Source organism: Callithrix jacchus, chromosome 6, assembly GCF_049354715.1.
Source record: "Callithrix jacchus isolate 240 chromosome 6, calJac240_pri, whole genome shotgun sequence".
Classification (NCBI taxonomy): Eukaryota; Metazoa; Chordata; class Mammalia; order Primates; family Cebidae; genus Callithrix; species Callithrix jacchus.
In genome coordinates, this window is record NC_133507.1 from 98565972 (window position 1) to 98585870 (window position 19899).

Here is a 19899-nt window from a genome sequence, read left to right on the forward strand (position 1 = left end):
GGGAGTCATTTGACCCCTACATAGTTTAGTATATATTTAATCAACTGGATCTATGATTTCTGTATGGTTATTCTTTTCATATAAAATTAACATACCATGAAATCACTGATCTGCACCATTTGAGCAGGGGTTGGCAAACTTTAAAAGAGCAGATAGAAATTATTTTTGGCTTTGCAAGTCATATAGACTCTGAATAAACTTAATGAGAACTTAATGGGTCTCTGTCACAGCTACTCAGCTATGCTGTTGTAGCATGTTAGCAGCCACATATAATACTTAAATTCATAGGTATAGCTGTGCTTCAATAAATTTCTTTTTACTGAAACAGGTGGTGGGCTGTATTTGACCTACAGGATGCATGATGTTTGTCCAATCTTTGTTGGTTACATACATCTGTGTAGCCTAAACTCTTACCAAGATACAGAGAATTTTACTATCAGCCTAGAAAGTTTTCTCATGCCCTTTTGTAATTAATCTCTGCTGCCATGTCCTAGAGACAACCACTGTTTTCTTTCTTTTTTCAGCTGAGATTAGTTTTGCCCATATATGAGTGTTATATGAATGGAATCGTGCAATATGTGCTTTTTGGTGAAACACTTTTACTTAGCATAATCTCGAGATTGATTCATGTTGATCTGAATCAATTCATGTTGATATGAATTTGCCTCACTTTATCCATTTTCCCATTGATAAACACCTGAGCTATTTCCAGTTCTTTTTTTTTTTCTGTTCATTTTTTTTAGACAGGATTTTGCTCTGTGGCCCAGGCTGGAATGCAGTGGAGCAATCATGGCTCACTGCAGCCTTGACCACCCAGCTCTAACAGTTCTCCCAGCTCAGCTTCCTCAGTAGCTAGGACAACAGGCCCGGGCCACCACACCTGGCTAGTGTTTTCTGGTTTAGTGATGGAGTCTCACTTTGTTGCCCAGCCTGGTCTTGAACTCCTGGGCTCAAGTGATCCTCCCGCCTTGGCGTCTTAAAGTGTTGCCACCATACCTGGCCTATTTCTAGGTTTTGATTATAATAAAGTAGTTTGACCATTGTGAACCTTCTTCTACAAGACTTTTTGTGGACATATGTTTTCATTTCTCTTGCCTAAATATGTAGGTATGGAATTGCAGTGTCATAGGGTAGATGCATGATTGGTTTTTTTAAGAAAACTTTTGCAGTTGCCCCCTCCCCGCCAAGTAATGCAGTAGTAATCTGGTTCTCTTGAACAATTTGGTTTGTCAGTCTTGTAAACTTTTTTTTTTTTTTGAGGCACAGTCTTGCTCTGTCACCCAGGCTGGAGTGCAGTGCTGTGCTCTCAGGTCACTGCAACCTCTGCCTCCCAGGTTCCAGCGATTCTTGTGCCTCAGCCTCTAGAGTAGCTGGGATTATAGGCATGTAACCACACCTGGGTAATTTTTGTAATTTTAGTAGATACAGGATTTTGTCATGTTGACCAGGCTTGTCTTGAACTTCTGGCCTCAAGTGATCTGCCCATCTCAGTCTCCCAAAGTTCTGGGATTATAGGCATGAGCCACTGCGCTGCTGGCTTGTCATTCTTTTTAATTTTAGCCATTCTGGTGGGTAAGATTTTTCATTTGCTTTAAATTTAAATTTTCTGATGTTGAGCAGTCTTTCATGTACTATTATTATTATTAGCTGTTTGTATATTTTCCTTCATGGGGTCCTCTGATTATTTTTAATGTAGATTTTTTTTTTCTTGGAGTTTATAATTTAACTGCCTTGGTTTTTAGTTTATGTAATTTGGTATGTATTCATCAGCAAATTATCTCCAGACTTTTAAACATAGCTTCAGAACTCTTCTAAATAAGTTTAAACACCTCAGGGAGTTTAGCTTATAAAGGTTTTATGTAAGGTAAGGTGTACTTAGTTTTACTTTTATTATGTTTCTTTTGAAATAATAATTTAAAAATTCATTAATTTTTAATGAATAAAGTTTTATCACTTTTAGCTTTGTGATTTGTGCTCTATAAATTTAAGGAATCATTCCTTACCTTAAGGTCAAAAAGAGAATTCTTTATTTTTTAAAGTTAAAAATTTTTTCTTCATATTTGAGATAACACAAAGGATTGGATTGTCAGTCAGACCTACAAGAATAAGAGGTCTTACCCAGTGTCATTCGTTAAAAATTGAAGCAATTTAAGTGATCATAAGGCATAGGTGAAACAGTAAGTTCAACACTGCCAGATCTCTGGGTCCCTCTTTGCCTCTTTAGAGTATGTTCTGTCCTAGACTTAACCTGAGGTTTCTAAGTGCTGTACGCAGCCATATAACTTAAACAGAAAGAAGAGTGCTGTGTATACATCTCTATTCTATGCTATTAACGAGTAAACTGATATGATATTTTTCAGAAAGCTATACCATTAGATCTGTAGAATCTCAGCTTGTTTACTGTAATCCTAGATAGTTTGGAGACATTCTGCTAAAAGTATTACTTAGATGAGGGCTCTCCTGCTGGCAGATAACATTGATTTTTTTTCTGGAGGTTTGTCATTACCATGTTTAAAGGATGGTTTGACTGTATCACCTTTTACCTACCTACCTCCAGTGCTCTCTCGCCCTGCTTCATTTCTTTTTAATGTTTAATCTGTATGAGTGGCAGGATATAGGGATTCAGGGTTTTTTTGTTTTGTTTTGTTTTTAAATGTGAATTACCATATTGTTTTCAGATATGTATGGATATGTTTGAATTTTCTATAGTTTTCCTTTGATCTCTGTGTCTGTCTTTCTACCTGTAAATTTAATGCATTTTAAATAAAATGTTTGAAATAAATTACTTCTCATTTAAAAATTATGAAATTATCAAAATAATCTGATATTGTCTATTTAAAATGTTATTTATTTCAATAGACTGAACCTCCATTGAATACTCCAGAAAACAGGGAATATACTGCTGAAATAATGTTTGAATCTTTCAATGTTCCAGGCTTGTACATTGCTGTGCAGGTAAGCAAGTTCATATTTATCTAAGTTTGATTCTTAAATTTTAACCTATTTTAATTTGCTGCCTAAAATACGTACTTTTTTCTTTGTTTTCCTGCAAAGGCTTAAACATAATGTCAAAGCATGTTATACTTCTTTCCTGAATTGTTAATTTAGAAGTAATATGGGAAATTGAGATATTTAGTCAGGAAAAGAGAAGTGTTAAACCAGTAAGTTAATGGTGTTTGGGTATTTCAAGGGCTTTCATATGACAGAAATAAAGGAACTAATATTGAATGCTTATTCCATGAGAAGTACATTTTATATATATTCATTTATCCTTGTAAATAATCCTTTATAATTTATCCTTATAAATCTTTTTGTGCTTTATTCTGGTCTTTTTTGGTTGACTTTAGGTAATCTGTAATACTTCATTTCTTTTAATTTGTACATTTATCTGTATGCAACAGTTTCTCTCCCCCCCCTCAGGATCAGAGCTTACCTTATTTTTTTCTTCCTTGTAGCAAAGGCAATACCTGACATATTACAAATGTGAAGTGTGTATTAATTCATTATTTCTATTAAAGAATTTCTATTTTTTGTTTCTGTTTTTTGTGGGGAAGGAAAATTAAAGTTGGAAGGCAACTTATTCAGCGTTAAATGGTTAGCTGTGACATAAGGCAGCTGAGGTCTGTCTGACTTAACTCTTTCTTGGGAACAGACTGAGTTTTTGTAACTCCAGGGTACACAGAATCAATGAATGATAATTATGGATGAATATTTTAACTTGGGTAGCAAAGAACTTTTTATTGTTTAATGCAGTCCCTAAATTTAATGAGCTGCCTTTTAAGTTCTCTGTTGCTGAAAATATTTAAGGAGTTGCTTATACCTGTCATGAACTTTATAGAAGAATTCAGTCTTGAGTGGGAGGCTCTTTTTTAGTTCTTAGAATCTGAATAAAGTGAGGAGTTGGGGCAATTCATCTTTCACTTGGGAGTTTTTGCTTCTCATCTTATATTAAATATGATGAACTTATGTTTAACCATGTTGTCAGGTATAGCTTACTTTAAAACACTGGCATCATGAGTTTTGTTTCATTCCTCTGGAGTTGTAATTTGATATTTCAGTGATTTCTTTAGTGGCCTCTTAGTGCTCTTAATTTCATTATTTGATCTCTGTTCTATTTTGTTGATGTTCAGTAGTCAGTGACATTTCTGTAACATGATGTGCTGATACATAACTATTCTAGTTTGGCGTCTTAGCTGTTTACAAAAGACTTGTAAAAGTGATCAGAGATAATTCTTGGTTGTATATTATAGTTTTGAACTTACTTAAAAAGGAAAGATATCTCACAATGAAGTCTAAACAGCATATATACTGATATTTATGTATGTGTATATATATTTTACTAGTGTTAAGACAGAATTTTTCATTGTAAGATCTTCAAATCATAATGTATAGTTCTGTTAGCCTATAGTGACTGTGTGGTGATTGTGCTAAAATGCTCTTGTGTTCAGATAGGAGGGTGACCTAGATAGCTTTCTAGGTCCCTTTTAGCTATTACAGTCCAGGTAGGTAAAATAAGGCCAGTGTAAGTTTAGTTGTTTTTAATTACTAGTTATATACTTTGTTTGAGGCTTGGATTGTTTAAGAATTTAGTTTTTAAAAAACGAACTATGTTAATAATTTCTTAATTCTCACACCTAAAGAATTGTGCTGTATTGTTTGTACCAAGGTTTTTCATAGAAAAATTTTATCAACTTTGCTTCGTAATTAAATCATCGTAGTGTTTTGAAGTGTGTGATGGCATATAGTCGTATAGTCCTAAACATATGTTGCATTAAAAAAATCGAAGATAAAATTTTAAGAATAATAGTTGTTCATAGTCACATATGTATTGAATAACTGGAGGTTGGGTGTTTGTGTACTTTATGTCTTACATTGCAGTTTGTAACAGACCAGCCCATGTGGACATAGTTTAAGTTCTGGCAAGTTAGTTCTACACTATTTCATGTGGTCTTCCACATTTTAGCATTAGGACAGAAATAGCCTTTATAAAATATGTAAATCTTACAAATATGCTTCTAAAAGCAAATGCAAACCTGTAAGGTTGTCTTAGTAAAATATAGGGAGTGAGCTATTTTATTGCATATTACAAATTTAATTTTATGTATTTTCTTTCCACAGATACTACATTTAAAATTGAATAAAGTACTCCAGGAAACTAGTTTTGTTTTTTTTTTTCAATTAACTCTTTGTTTTTACTTTTTTGCCTTTCTTCTTTCTTTGTGCTCAAGGCTGTTCTTGCCTTAGCTGCATCTTGGACCTCAAGACAAGTAGGAGAACGGACATTGACTGGTACGGTAATAGACAGTGGAGATGGTGTCACTCATGTCATTCCTGTGGTAAGGCTATTTTACAGTTACTGAACAGAATATGAATAACACATCTGGCAAAGTTAAATTATACAAACTAGCATTACTTTTAAAAAACTTGACTGTGCTTTAAAATGTTGCTATAATTTGTCCATTTGTTCAGTTATAGCTATATTTTGCTCACCTTTTAAAAATTTTATAAACATTTCAAAAGTTTCTTTTGCTGTAGGTTTGTACTGCATTTAAGAAAATTATGAATTGCAGTATCTGGAATGGAAGTGCATTAATGGCTTTCATTCTGTTTTCCAGTTGGATATGTGTTAGCCATTTGATGACTTCCTTTTTTTTTTTTTGGAGTTTTGCTCTTGTTTCTCAGGATGGAGTGCAATGGCACAATCTCGGCTCACAGCAACCTCCATCTCCCAGGTTCAAGCAATTCTCCTGCCTCAGAATCCCATGTAGCTGGGATTACAGGCATGCCACACCATGCCTGACTAATTTTTTGTATTTTTAGTGGAGACACGGTTTCTCCATGTCAGTCAGGCTGTTCTTGAACTCCCGACCTCAGATGATCCACCTGCCTTGGCCTTCCACGGTGCTGGGATTACAGACGTGAGCCACCGTGTCCAGCCTCGACTTCTTTTATTCATAATTAACAGATGTCACACTGGCAGATAGGGTGACTATATAACACTTAGTTATAAGTACGTGAACTTTAGTAGAGGCTTTATGGTTTGTATTTAATAAAGCATATTAAGAAAAATGCATCAAATTAGATTATTTGTCAGAAATAACATTTTTCTTCCAAGGCCTTTGTGCTTCCAATTCTTAATGATAAATCAGGTTTAAAAAAAAATTATGCCTAATGAATTCAAAATGGCTATTAGAATTTATATTGATTATTATTAAATGGGTATATATAGAAAGGTTTATCTTTTTAAAGTAATATTTATATTATGTTGAATATCATTTAAGGAATTAAATTATTTTGAACTTTTAAAAAATTCTCACTCTATTGTTTAATGCATCAGGCAGTGTCTGTTGAGGATTACATCAGGGTGACTGCCTTTGGATTAGACTCCTGGTCCTCCTCCACTTTAACCCTCATGATGTGTTGTAATAGTTTTAGTAATAACTACCATTGTTTAACGATAGCTTTTGCAAGATGTAATTCATATATCATATAGTTCATTTGTTTAGAGTGTACAGTTTATTGATTTTTAATATATTCACAAAGTCCATTTATCACCACAATTGTAGAACATTTTCATCACCCACAAAGGAACCCTGTGTCTATTAACAGTCACCCTCTATTTCCCCTTGATGCCCTTAGCCCCTGGCAACCACGAATCTACTTTTTGTCTTGTGTAGATTTGCCTGGCCTGGCCATTTTATGTAAATGAAGTTATACACTCTGGTCTTCTGTGACTGGCTGCTTTAACTTAGCTGAACATTTTCAAGATTCACCCATGTTACAGCATGTATAGTATTTTATTTCTTTTTACTGCTAAATAATTCATTGTATGGATATATGAGATTTTATATGGCTTTTGGGAGGTATTTTAGTAAACTTGGAAATTAGGACATGTCCAGGATTTGATAGCTTTTGATAGTTTATTTGGCAGTTTATTTTTCTTTCTTAGTGGTACATAAAATAATTGTTCACCTTAAAATTCTCATTTAAATCTGAAAATTAGTCTGTGATAAATACTATATTTTTCTTTGAATACCTCAGTTTACTCATTACTAAAATGCAAGTAAGTGACTTGCCCAAGGTCACCAAATAATAGGTAGTGAGGCTAGGATTTGACCTGATTCTGCCTTTCTTCCCTCTTAACATCTACACGTTTGAGTACTACTGTCAGTATCTTGATTATTAGAATAGGTAATTTGTAAAATAGAAGTTATCAACATGAAAAAGAATGTTTTTTAGTAAGGATATTAAGAATGAGTATTCCGACTGGTATGATGGCCCATGCCTGTAATGCCAGCACTTTGGGAAGCCAAGGTGGGGGAGGATCCCTTGAGCCTAGGAGTTCAATGCCAACATGGACTACATGGGAACCCCTGTCTCTACAAAAATGCAAAAACTAGTTGGATGTGGTGGTGCATGCCTTTACTCCCAGCTACTCTGGAGGCTAGGGAGGGAAGATCACCTGAGCCTGGAGAGGTTGAGTCTGCAGTGAGCTGTGATCTTGCCACTGCACTCTAGCTTGAGCAACAGAGTGAGACCCTGTCTCTTAAAAAAACGATGCAGGGGGATGTTCCTGTTTATTTACTTATTTTTCTGTCTTCTTTAGAATTAATGGAGTATTTTTTATTATTACGTGTTCTCTTCTTTCTTGACTTAATAGCTATGCTGTATCTGTTGTCATTTTGTTTTTGCTGGTGGTTGCGATATGGGTTGTACTAAACATCTTTAACTTATCATTGTCTAATTACAGAAAGCATTCTACTACTTCATAAATGATAATTATACAACTTGGGCCCTCTAAGTGTTTGTGTTTTTATTGTCATTCATTTTACTTCTATATGTTGTGAACTCAGTAATACATTATTAACTTACTTGATTTTGAGTGGTATATTAGTTTGCTAGAACTGCTATAATGAAGTACTACAGACTGGGCACCTAAAGATTAATTTATTTTCTCAGAGGTCTGGAGGTTAGATGTCAAAGATCAAGATTTTGGCAGGGTTGGTTTCTTCAGAAGACTCTCTTCTTGGCTTCTAGATGTCCGTCTTCTTTATATGTCTTCACGCAGTCCTCCCTATGTCTGTGTCCTAATCTCCTCTTCTTAAGGACAACACTTAACTGGATTAAAGGAAGCAACCCTAATACATTCATTTTAACTAGATACTACTTTGAATACCCTGTCTCCAAAAACAGCCACATTCTGTGATAGAGGTTAGGACTTCAATGTAGGAATGTGGTGGGGAGGAAAGATGCAATTTAGCCAGTAGCAAAAAGTTATCTTTCAAAGAGATTTTTTTTTTTTTTTTTTTTGGAGACAGATGGCTCTCTCACACAGGCTGAAGTGCAGTGGTGCAGTCTCATCTCACTTCAACCTCTGCCTCCTGGGTTTAAGCTATTCTTGTGCCTCAGCCTCCTGAGTAGCTGGGATTAGAGATGTGCGCCAGCACACCTGGCTAATTTTTTTGTATTTTTAGTAGAGATAGGGTTTCACCATGTTGCCCAGTCTGGTCTCAAAACTCCTGTCCTCAAGTAGTCCACCTGCCTTGGCCTCCCAAAGTCCTGGGATTACAGACGTGGGCCACTGTGCCTGGCCTTGAAATTTTGAAAAACAGAGTTCTTTTATTCACATACCATATCTAATGCTCTCTGTTCCTTTGTGAAGGTCCAGATTTCCACCTAGTATCATTTTCTTTCTGTCAAAATGACATCCTGTAACACTTATTATAGTGATTACCTGCTGGCTCTGAATTCTTTCAACTTTCGTACATCCTTTGAAAAAGTCTTTATTCTCCTTTAGTTTTGAAAGATGATTTTTGCTTGGTATAGAAGGTTGACAGTTTTCCCCTATAGGTGTAACTCCACTGTCTTCTGGCTTAACCTTGTTTCTGAAAATAAGTCAGCTGTTATTCTTGTGTGTGTTTCTTTGAATGTAATGTTTATTTGGGCGCCTGCCTTCAAGATTTTCTTTTTATTTCTGGTTCACTGGTTTTTAGCAATTTGATTGTGATATATCTAAGTAAAGTTCTCTTTATGTCTCTTCTCCTTGGGGTTCATTAAGCTTGTATATATAGAGTTGTAATTTTCATATTTTTTTTATTTTTAATTTTTTTAAATTTTTTATTGGATTATAGGTTTTGGGGTACATGAGCAGAGCATGCAAGACAGTTGCGTAGGTACACACATGGCAGTATGCTTTGCTTTTCTTCTCCCCTTCACCCACATTTGGCATTTCTCCCCAGGCTATCCCTCCCCACCTCCCCCTCCCACTGGCCCTCCCCTTTTCCCCCCAATAGACCCCAGTGTTTAGTACTCCCCTTTCTGTGTCCATGTGTTCTCATTTTTCATCACCTACCTATGAGTGAGAATATGCGGTGTTTCATTTTCTGTTCTTGTGTCAGTTTGCTGAGGATGACGTTCTCCAGATTCATCCATGTCCCTACAAACGACACGAACTCATCATTTCTGATTGCTGCATAATATTCCATGGTGTATATGTGCCACATTTTTCCAATCCAGTCTATTATCAATGGGCATTTGGGTTGATTCCAGGTCTTTGCTATTGTAAACAGTGCTGCAGTGAACATTCGTGTACATGTGTCCTTATAGTAGAACGATTTATAGTCTTTTGGATATATACCCAGTAATGGGATTGCTGGGTCAAATGGAATTTCTATTTCTAAGGCCTTGAGGAATCGCCACACTGTCTTCCACAATGGTTGAACTAATTTACACTCCCACCAACAGTGTAAAAGTGTTCCTTTTTCTCCACATCCTCTCCAGCATCTGTTGTCTCCAGATTTTTTGATGATCGCCATTCTAACTGGCGTGAGATGGTATCTCAATGTGGTTTTGATTTGCATCTCTCTGATGACCAGTGACGATGAGCATTTTTTCATATGATTGTTGGCCTCATATGTGTAATTTTCATATTTTGAAAGTTTTTGTCTGTTACTTATTACATATTTTTTTCTGTTTCTCTTTTCCCTTTTTTTAAATACTCAAAGCTTTGTCACTGATGCGCTGTTCATTTTTTTTGTAATCTTTTTTCTTTAATTTTCAGATATTTTTTATTGCTTTGTCTTCAAATTCACTATTTTTTCTTCATTGTGTAGTCTACTGTAATCTCATCTGGTGATTCTATTTTTTCATCTGTTAGATTTTTAAATTTCAGATACTGTATTTTTTTCTTTAGAAGTTCCATTTGGGTCTTTTCATATCTTCCATTTCTCTCTTCCTCATACTCATTGTTGACCTTCATAATATGGAGTATATAGTTGCTGTTTTATTGTCCTTGTCATTCTTCTTTATTGTTTGATTTTTCTCTTGGTCAGGTGTTGTGTTTTTCTGCTTCCTTGCATGCTTACAGTTTTTGATTTGGCACTCTATACATTGTTGTGTACTAGATTTTTCGAGTTCATAAGTATTTAGGATTTTTTCCTGGGACATAGTTAAGATACTAGGAATTAGTTTGATCCTCTCAGGGGCTTCTTTTAAATGTTATTAAGCAGGTCTGTAACCGGTTTTTCTCCAAGGCTGGTTTGTCCCCATTCTTGAAGCAGTGTTTCTCTGCGGACTCTACTTGATGTCTTGTTTTTGAAAACATCTTTCAACTTTGGCAGTGGGGATCAGGAACTATTTCTGGCCATGTGTGAGCTCTGGAGGTTATTCTGTCTACTTTTTTCTGGGGGTTCTTTGTCTCACCTTAATGGTTTCCTCACAGGAATGTGCTGACGAGTAGTCAGCTATAGAGATACTCTCTTTATATCTTCAGAGCTCTCTGTGCACCTCTTTCCCCTCCTGCTAACTTCAGCCACTCTGGCCTTTCTGAAGTTTAAATTCTATATTCCTAACTTAATGAGACCAATTCTGTTTGAGTTCTCTTTCCCATTGTTGTGGCCTAATAACTCTCCCTAGGCAGTGGGATAGGGTGTTTGTAACATTCACATTATTTGTTTCCCTTTTCTTAGAAAGTATCTCTGCCTTACTCTGCCGATTGCCAAATGTATGAAAACCTTTATTTCTTATAAATTGTCCTGTTTTTCTCTTTAAGTTGAGAGGGTAAGTTCAATCCCTCAGGTTCTGTCATGCCAGATGAAGATATCCTTAATATACTTTCCTAATTAGACTTAATTTTGCTACATTATTTGTTATACTTCTGACATATCAGTAAATATGAATCAGTTCTACAGAATTTAGTTATTTCACATTATGATGGTATGTGGAAAGCTTCAAATTTGTGAAATGGAAACCTACTTCATTAGGGAAATGATAGGCACTTTGTGGGTTAATGATCAGATTTCTTACAATGCAATCTAAATTTTTTTCTGAAATTATAAATGATTTTAAAATAGTACCATTTGATAAAAAATCTGTCTTAAACCATTTGATATTTATATTTTGAAATGTATTTTTTTTTGTGTTGTTCAGTCATTTTAGTCATGGTTATAAACTGTCAATGGGAAAAAAAATCTAAGTTGCTGGCCAATCTTATTCATAGTTTCTGAGGAATAAAGGTGAATTCTGGGATAAAGCAGTCCTTGAGAATATAAATACACTAACTTAAGAAATTAATCTTCAATGGTTTGTATTTTTAGGTTATATTAATTTTTAAAACATTGAAAGTAAATTTGACTTCTTTTTTCCCCCCTTCTAGGCTGAAGGGTATGTGATTGGCAGCTGTATTAAACACATTCCAATCGCAGGACGAGATATAACATATTTTATTCAGCAACTGCTGAGAGACCGAGAAGTAGGAATCCCTCCAGAACAATCTTTGGAAACTGCTAAGGCAGTAAAGGTAAAAAGTAGTGATAGAAGTGTAGTTTATTTAAAAATTAAAATCACATTTATATCATTAACATGAGAAATTTTTTATTTTTTCTTTTTTGAGACGGAGTCTTACACTGTTGCCTGAGCGGGAGTGCAGTGGCGTGATCTTGGCTCACTGCAGCCTCCGGCTCCCGGGTTCATGTGATTCTCCTACCTCAGGCTCTTGAGTGTCTGGGATTATAGGCGCACACTACCATGCCTGTCTAATTTTTTGTATTTTTAGTAGAGATGGGGTTTCACTATGTTGACCAGACTGGTCTTGAACTCCTGACCTCGTGATCGACCCACCTTGGCCTCCTAAAGGTCTGAGATTACAGGCTTGAGCCACTGCAGCTGGCCAACATGAGAAATTCTTAATTGAACAACAGTACTTAAAAAATAATCTTGTTAACCAGTTATAAATTATTACTCTTAAATATATTTAAATTTATTTAAATATATTTATTTCTTGCAAGAAAATTATTGAGCATTACAACAGTTTGTTTTCTTCATATTTCATATTTGAGAGGAGTAATATATAAGAACACTTTACTAAATGACATACATTTTTGTGATTATTCTCCTTATTAAAAATAATTATTTCACTATAAAGTCCTTTCACCTCAGTTTCTTCACTGAATTCTTTATTTTAATCCTAAAAGCTTTTATCATAAAAATTATCTTGATACAGTTGATTTATTATGCTATAGAAGCAGTGTTTGGCTCTAGTGATAGGGTACATAGAAGAAAAACATGAAGGCTATCTAAAGTTTTATTAATTTTTTCTGCTATGTAAGTATTATATCAGTGCTTCATGCAAACTGTCAAAATACTTTAGCATTGCTGTTCCAACTTATTATTTGCCACATAACTAAAAAATTTCAGTGGCTCTCACATATTTTGAAAAGCAAAACTGCCTGGCAAAAGTAAATTTTACTTGTCTCTCTTTGCATTTTTTTAAATTACCTTTAAATTTTTTAAATTTTTATTTTTTATTTTTGTTATTTTTTATAGAGATGGGACCTTGCTCTGCTACCCAGGCTGGAGTGCAGTGGCACAGTCAGCTCACTGCAGCCTCAAACTAGACTCACATGATCTCCCGCTTCAGCCTCCTAAATAGCTAGGACTACAGGTGCCTATCACCATGTCTGGCTAATTTTTTATAGGAATGGAGGTCTTGCTATGTTGCGCAGGCTAGTCTTGAACTCCTGGCCTTAAGCAGTCCTCCTGCCTTGGGATCTTAAAGTGCTGGATATGAGCCACCATGCCTGAGCCTCTTCATGTTTATGGGATTTTCCTTGCTCGTCAAAGCTTAAAAATGAAAATTTATCAACTACTTCCTAGTTAGTAAAGAAATTAGTAAATGACTGCCAAAAGTAACCCCAAGTTGGTGGCATAAGAATTAAATATATAAAAAGTTAACGTGAATATTACTGTTTCAAAATCTTTGGGAAATCTGTGAAATTAAAGCAAAAGGAGAAAACACCAGAGATTTAAATCTATTCCAGAGAAGATTGATGGTCAGTACGAATGTCTTTAAAGGAATATAATTTCTTTGTCATTCCCACTTCCAAGGTTTGGAGAAGATGTTAAATAGTGTAATCTTTTGTTTTCAGTATTTTTTCTCTTAGTGTATTTTAATTATTACTAGTAATATTTGCATCTATTTTGGTTGGAGTCTGTGATGTGTAAAAATATTGGAGAAGTAAGTTTTATTTAAAAAAATATAGACTGGCAGTTGGGCGTTTATAAATTACAAATATGATGTTATAACCTATAATGTATTTTTCAATGTTTTTGATGAAAACTTTTGCTTAGGTCATATAATCAAATATGCAGCAAAATAGAGTAACTTATATTTTCGGCCTTTTTTCTTTGGTCATTTGTTTACTGAGATCATAATCAGTTTTGTTTCAGATAGATATTAAGGATCTATATTAATTTGTGTGGTTATCACAATTATTACTTATTCTTCAGTTCTGTATTTTATTTATTCTCTTTACCTAGAGCACAAGATTTGTTATTACTGTTAACAGAAATGTTAAGAGACAGAAAATGTTGAATGACATTAATGAATATTTTCAGGAAATAACATTAAAATAGTAGAAATCAGCTCTCCAGTCTCTCAAATATTAATTGTTTATACATAAAGTTAGACAAGATATGTACAGGATGAGTATGTTTATTTGTATTACACATATGATAATATCTTAATATGAATTTTTCTTCCAGCTTAAATTCCTAATTTTATTTTCTGAAAAGTTTTTTTTTTCATTTGATTCTAGTTTACTGAAAACATGCCATTCTTTTTTACTGTTCCTGTAATAAGCAAAAAAAGTTACTTTTGTTTCTTTGTTTTTTAGGAGCGCTATAGTTATGTCTGCCCAGATTTAGTAAAAGAATTTAACAAGTATGATACAGATGGGTCAAAATGGATTAAACAGTATACTGGAATCAATGCTATCTCAAAGAAAGAATTTTCCATTGATGTTGGTTATGAGAGATTTTTGGGACCTGAAATCTTTTTTCATCCAGAGGTAAGTTTTTTTAAACGGAATTATTTAAAAATACTCAGCAGCAAATATAAATTAATATATATTCAAAAATAATTAATCTCAGAAACTTTCATTGGTATACTAAAATACAACAGTTTGAATAATATCTTTTAAGAAAAAAATTGCTTTTGTTAAAACAGGCAAAATTGTTGGTATTTTTTTATATGTTTAGAAAAACACTTAAAAAAAAAGAAAACAAAAAACATGTGGCTTATGGGGGGGGGGTCATGGGAAGAGGGGAGCCCTTAAATTTTTTTTCTTCCCTCATTCATGGACTCAGATCAGGTAAAGTTTTATAATCTTTTAAATAAAATATTTTGGAAAAGGTTCTAGAAAGTCCCGTCCCCCCCCCCCCGCCCTGTTTGTATAAAATGACCATTATACAAAGAGCCTTTAATTGACCATCAAAATATATAACTAGTAGCAAACTAGTCTTCTGTCTGTGAAATTTCAGCAACATAAATTAAGAAATACATGCTTTTAATAATGGAAAATTCTCCTGGTAACTTAATATCAGAATTGTAACTTTATTAATAGAATTACTAATATTATATACTCTGCTTATTTAATGTTAAGAACAGTTATTTTTAAAATCTTGTTTATTCACTCAGCAAATGTTATAGGGTTAGAGTTTTCATGATCCCACCTTAAGCATTGGGTATCAAAGATAAAAAATTATTTTATCTTGCTCTTATTGAGTTCAAAGAATAAAAGAGGTGAATATTTAAACAGGTAAGGGTATAGTTGCTTTAATGAATGCATGTATCTGTTGAGGGCATAGGAAGAAAGTATCTAAGTCTGCTTGGGAGAACATCTCAGGAGATAATGGTTGAGCTGAGACTTAAAGAAGAACGGGTGTTTGTTAGTCATGTGTGGTAGGGGAGAATATGTATTTCTGTTAGAAGTTTAGCTAGGCAGAGAGAGGTCTTAGACATGAGAGTGCTAGATAAGAAAAATATAACAAACAGATTGGTAGGTGAGGGATCCAGAGAGGTATTTATGGACCGAGTCTTGAAGGGCAGATATATTATACAAGGGAGTTTGCTGGATTCTGTAGTCATGCAAAAATTTTAAGCATGGAAGTGACAGATTTATGGATGATAATTAGAAAGTTTACTCTTGCAGCTTTGGTTTGGGTGGATTGGAACAAAGGTGTGAATTATGTTGGAAATAGATGATTTTACTACAGTATTTCAGATGAAAGATGAATAATATTTGTAGGTCAATGAGAATGAGGAAGGAGCTGAGAGAAAAATAAAATCAACATAATTAGTAATTGCTTAGATATGAAGAGAGTAAGAATATGAGGAATCTGATAATTCCCAGAGTTGTTAACTTTGGCAACCCAGTGTGGCATCCACTGAGATTTGTAATACTGAAAGGGAGGATTGGTGAAATAGAGATGAGTTTATTATATGCACCTTTAAAAGGTTCAAAAACAAACACTTGAACGTTGTAAAGTCATCACCCTGTGTGGGGCACAAAGGGAGAGGTTGGCTGAGAATAGGCTGTGGAGTAGAAAGGTGAAGAATAGGGCCTTTGTGAACACAAACACTTAATGGACAAGCTGAGTTAGTGGAACCTGACAGAGATGTAGAAGCCAAGCTAAAGGATTATGGTCATAAAATGGAGAGAAGTGAATGTTTCAAGAAGGGATGGTAAATAGTGCCAATTGCTGCAGTGAAGTAGCATTAGAGAAAACCTTAGAAGTACTTGTGAGTTTTTCAGCTTCTAGGTTGTTGGTGATCATAGGGCAACAGTTTCAATGGAGTGATGTGTTAGAGCAGCTTGTAGCCTCAGTGACAGGTGAAGGTTGGAAATCAGCAGTGTGGACATTCTGAGAGATGGCTACTAAAGAAGACAACAGTGGCTACTGGGGACTGGTAAGAAGTGAGTTGCAAGAATAAGACTGAGGATAGTTTTAATTTTGAATAGGGTTTACTCCAGTGATTGGAGGGAAAGAATTAAGTATAGGCATAGGAAAATAAACTAGGAAGGTCAGAGATGCAAATGGGTAATTGAAGAAGTTGATCATCATAGTTCATAGTTTTAATTTTTTTATGAGGTGAAATCAAGCTTATGTTTTGGGAGAAGGGATTGGACATAAAGTTGAGGGCTTGTGAAGAATAATGACTTTCATATTTACTGTTGAGGGGAATTGAGAGATTGACTAGTGAGTGTATATTAATAGTATGGGGCATTCAGTCTCTATTCCCGGTAGCAGGTTGGATACCCAAAACTTTCAGTTGTACAGTAGTGTCCCTTCCCCTCTCACAGACAGTTGTGGCAAAGGAGCAAAAGGTTTTGACAAGGTAGAGATTAAAGTGTTGCAGCACAGAGAGCAAATCTCAAAAGCCAAATTACTTAGAGATAGTAAGGGATACAGGGATTGTAGATGATGATGAATTGACACATAATTACTATGAATTGGTAGCAGAGGAGTGAATACAAGAAGGATAAGGAATTATGGTCAGACTAGTATACTGGAGTGTGAAGGTTTTTGATGGTACATTTTCTTTGCAATTTCTCAAAAAAATAAAAAGAGGATATATATACACATAGTTTTAAAGGTTAGATAACACTGACAGACTTAAAATGAGCAGCTCTTCACCCTCCCGCTGCCATTGTGTTCTATAGGGCATCCACTAGCTCTTAGTTATTGCTCTCGGTAATCACTCCCAGATTTCTAAATGCTGTGATGGTATTACAGGGACATGGATGGAGCTGCTTCTTGATATGTCACTGTTAGTGGTTTAAATGCTAACCTCCTTTTAGATTAGTTCTTTCTAGACTCTCTTTCCTTCTACTCTGCCCATGTTAGGTTATTGTTATTAGGTAAATCAATAGTATTGTAATATTTATAATATTATACCTGAGACTGTTGTTCACTTTTGAGGCAAGTAGTGTAATGTGATTCTTTTCCCTTAAAATTCAGCTTTTCTTAAACTTTCACCTTGTTTAATCATTTGCTTTCTTTTAACTTTAAGTTCAGGGATCCATGTACAGGTTTGTTATATAGGTAAACTTTTGTCATGAGGTTGTGCCGATTATTTTGTCCCCAGGTATTAAGCCTAGTACCCATTAGCTATTTTTCCTGATCCTCTCCCTCTTCCCACCCTCCACCCTCCAATAGGACCCAGTGTCTGTTGCTTCCCTCTGTATCTCTGTGTGTACTTAACATTTAGCTTCCACTTATGAGTGAGAACGTGCAGTAAAGAACATGGTTTTCTGTTCTTGCATTAGTTTGCTGAGGATAATGGCCCCCAGCTCCATTCATGTTCCTGCAAAGGACATGACCTCATTCTTTTTTATAGCCAAATAGTATTCCATGTATATATGTACCACATTTTCTTTATCCATTCTACCATTGTTGGGCATTTAGGTTGATTCCATGTCTTTACTATTCTGAAGTGCTGCAGTGAACATACATATTTATTGTGTCTTTATGATAGAACAATTTATATTTCTTTGGGTATGTACCCAGTAGTGGTATTGCTGGGTTGAATGGTATTTCTCTTTTAGGTCCTTGAGGAATCACCCCACTGTTTTCCACAGTGGTAGAATTAATTTAAACTTCCACCAATGGAGTATAAGCATTTCTTTTTCTTTGTAACCTGGTCAGCACCTGTTTTGTTTTGTTCTTTTAGTTTTTAAATTTTATTTATTTATTTTTTCTTTTTTAAAAATTATATTTTAAGTTCTGGGGTTGACATGTGTAGAACTTGCAGAATTGTTGCATAGGTACATACATGCCATAGTGGTTTGCTGCCTCCCTCCCCCCGTCACCTACATCAGGCATTCTTCCCAATGTTATCCCTGCCCAACCTCTCCAGCCCCTGCTATGCCTCCCCTAGCCCCCACCTCCCAACAGACCCCATTGTGTGATGTTTGCCTCCTGTGTCCATGTGTTCTCATTGTTCAACACCCACCTATGAGTGAGAACATTCAGTGTTTGGTTTTCTGTTCTTGTGTCAGTTTGCTGAGAATGATGGTTTCTAGATTCATTCATGTCCCTGCAAAGAACATGAACTCATCTTTTTTTATGGCTGCATAGTATTCCATGGTGTATATGTGCCACATTTTCTTTATCCAGTATATTATTGATGGGCATTTGGGTTGGTTCCAGGTCTTTGCTGTTGTAAACAGTGCCACAGTGAACATACGTGTGCATGTGTCTTTATAATAGAACGATTTATAATCCTTTGGGTATATACCCAGTAATGGGATTGCTGGGTCAAATTGTATTTCTATTTCTAGATCCTTGAGAAATTGCCACACTGTCTTCCACAATGGTTACACTAATTTACACTCCCACCAACAGTGTAAAAGTGTTCCTATTTCTCCACATCCTCTCCAGCATCTGTCTCCAGATTTTTTAATGATTGCCATTCTAACAGGCATGAGATGGTATCTCAATGTGATTTTGATTTGCATTTCTCTAATGACAATGATGATGAGCATTTTTTCATGTTTCTTGGCCTCATAATTGTCTTCTTTTAAAAAGTATCTGTTCACATATTTTACCCACTTTTTGATGGGGTTGTTTTTTTCTTGTAAATCTACTTTAGTTCTTTGTAGATTCTAGATATTAGCCCTTTGTCAGATGGGTAGATGGTAAAATTTTTTCCCATTCTATTGGTTGCCAGTTCACTCTAATGATTATTTCTTTTGCTGTGCAGAAACTCTTAAGTTTAATTAGATCCCATTTGTTTATTTTGGCTAATTTTATTTTTAAAAAATATTTTCTCTTTAATTTTTCAGAGGGACATTGTGAGAATATTTTTTGACTTTTTAATAATAGCCATTCTGACTGGTATGAGATGTATCTCATTGTAGTTTTGATTTCCATTTCTCTAACAATCAGTGATGCTGAGCTTTTTTTCATATGCTTCTGGGCCATATATATATGTCTTGCTTTGAAAATTGTTCATGTCCTTTGCCCACTTTTTAATGGTTTTTTTTTTTCTTATTAATTTATTTAAGTTCCTTATGGATGATTGATATTAGGCCTTTGTCAGATGTGTAATTTGCAGAAATTTTCTCCCATTCTGTAGGTTGTCTGTTTGCTCTGCTGATAGTTTCTTTTGCTGTGCAGAAGCTCTTTAGTTTAATTAGATCCCATTTGTCATTTTTTACTTTTGCTGTCTTCGTCATGAAATCTTTGCCCATGCCTATGTCCACAATGGTTTGATTTGCATAATTTTGTTTGTTCATTAATTTATTAATTCTTTCATTTATTTATTGGGGTTGAAGTTCTGGAAGGGAACTGAGGAGGCTGGGTTTCATTCTATATAGAGGATTTTAACAGTTGCTTGTTTTTTCTTTTCTTTTCTTTCTGCTTGTTTCACCTTTACATGTTAAGGTTCTTGATTGACTTCTTACCAATTTGCCCTTTTGGTATCTCTTTTGGTCATCAAAACAGGATTGAAATATTTTACTTATTGTTTTTTCACCCCCTGATTCATCCTTGGACTTTACCTTTCCTTTTAATTTTCCTGCTGTCATTTTAGTGGAGATTCAAGAGACTGGAGAGATA

General features: G+C 34.8%; 1 protein-coding gene across 2 annotated transcripts in view; it reads left to right on the plus strand.

The window, feature by feature from the left end:
* Positions 1–19899, plus strand: part of ACTR3 (actin related protein 3) — a 69370-nt gene that overhangs the window by 37125 nt on the left and 12346 nt on the right. For both annotated transcript variants that reach the window (XM_002749510.7, XM_035305073.3), the window contains exons 5-8: positions 2860–2955; positions 5229–5336; positions 11654–11797; positions 14172–14345. In XM_002749510.7, the coding sequence (XP_002749556.1) occupies positions 2860–2955; positions 5229–5336; positions 11654–11797; positions 14172–14345 (522 nt within the window). The remainder of the gene's footprint in view (positions 1–2859; positions 2956–5228; positions 5337–11653; positions 11798–14171; positions 14346–19899) is intronic.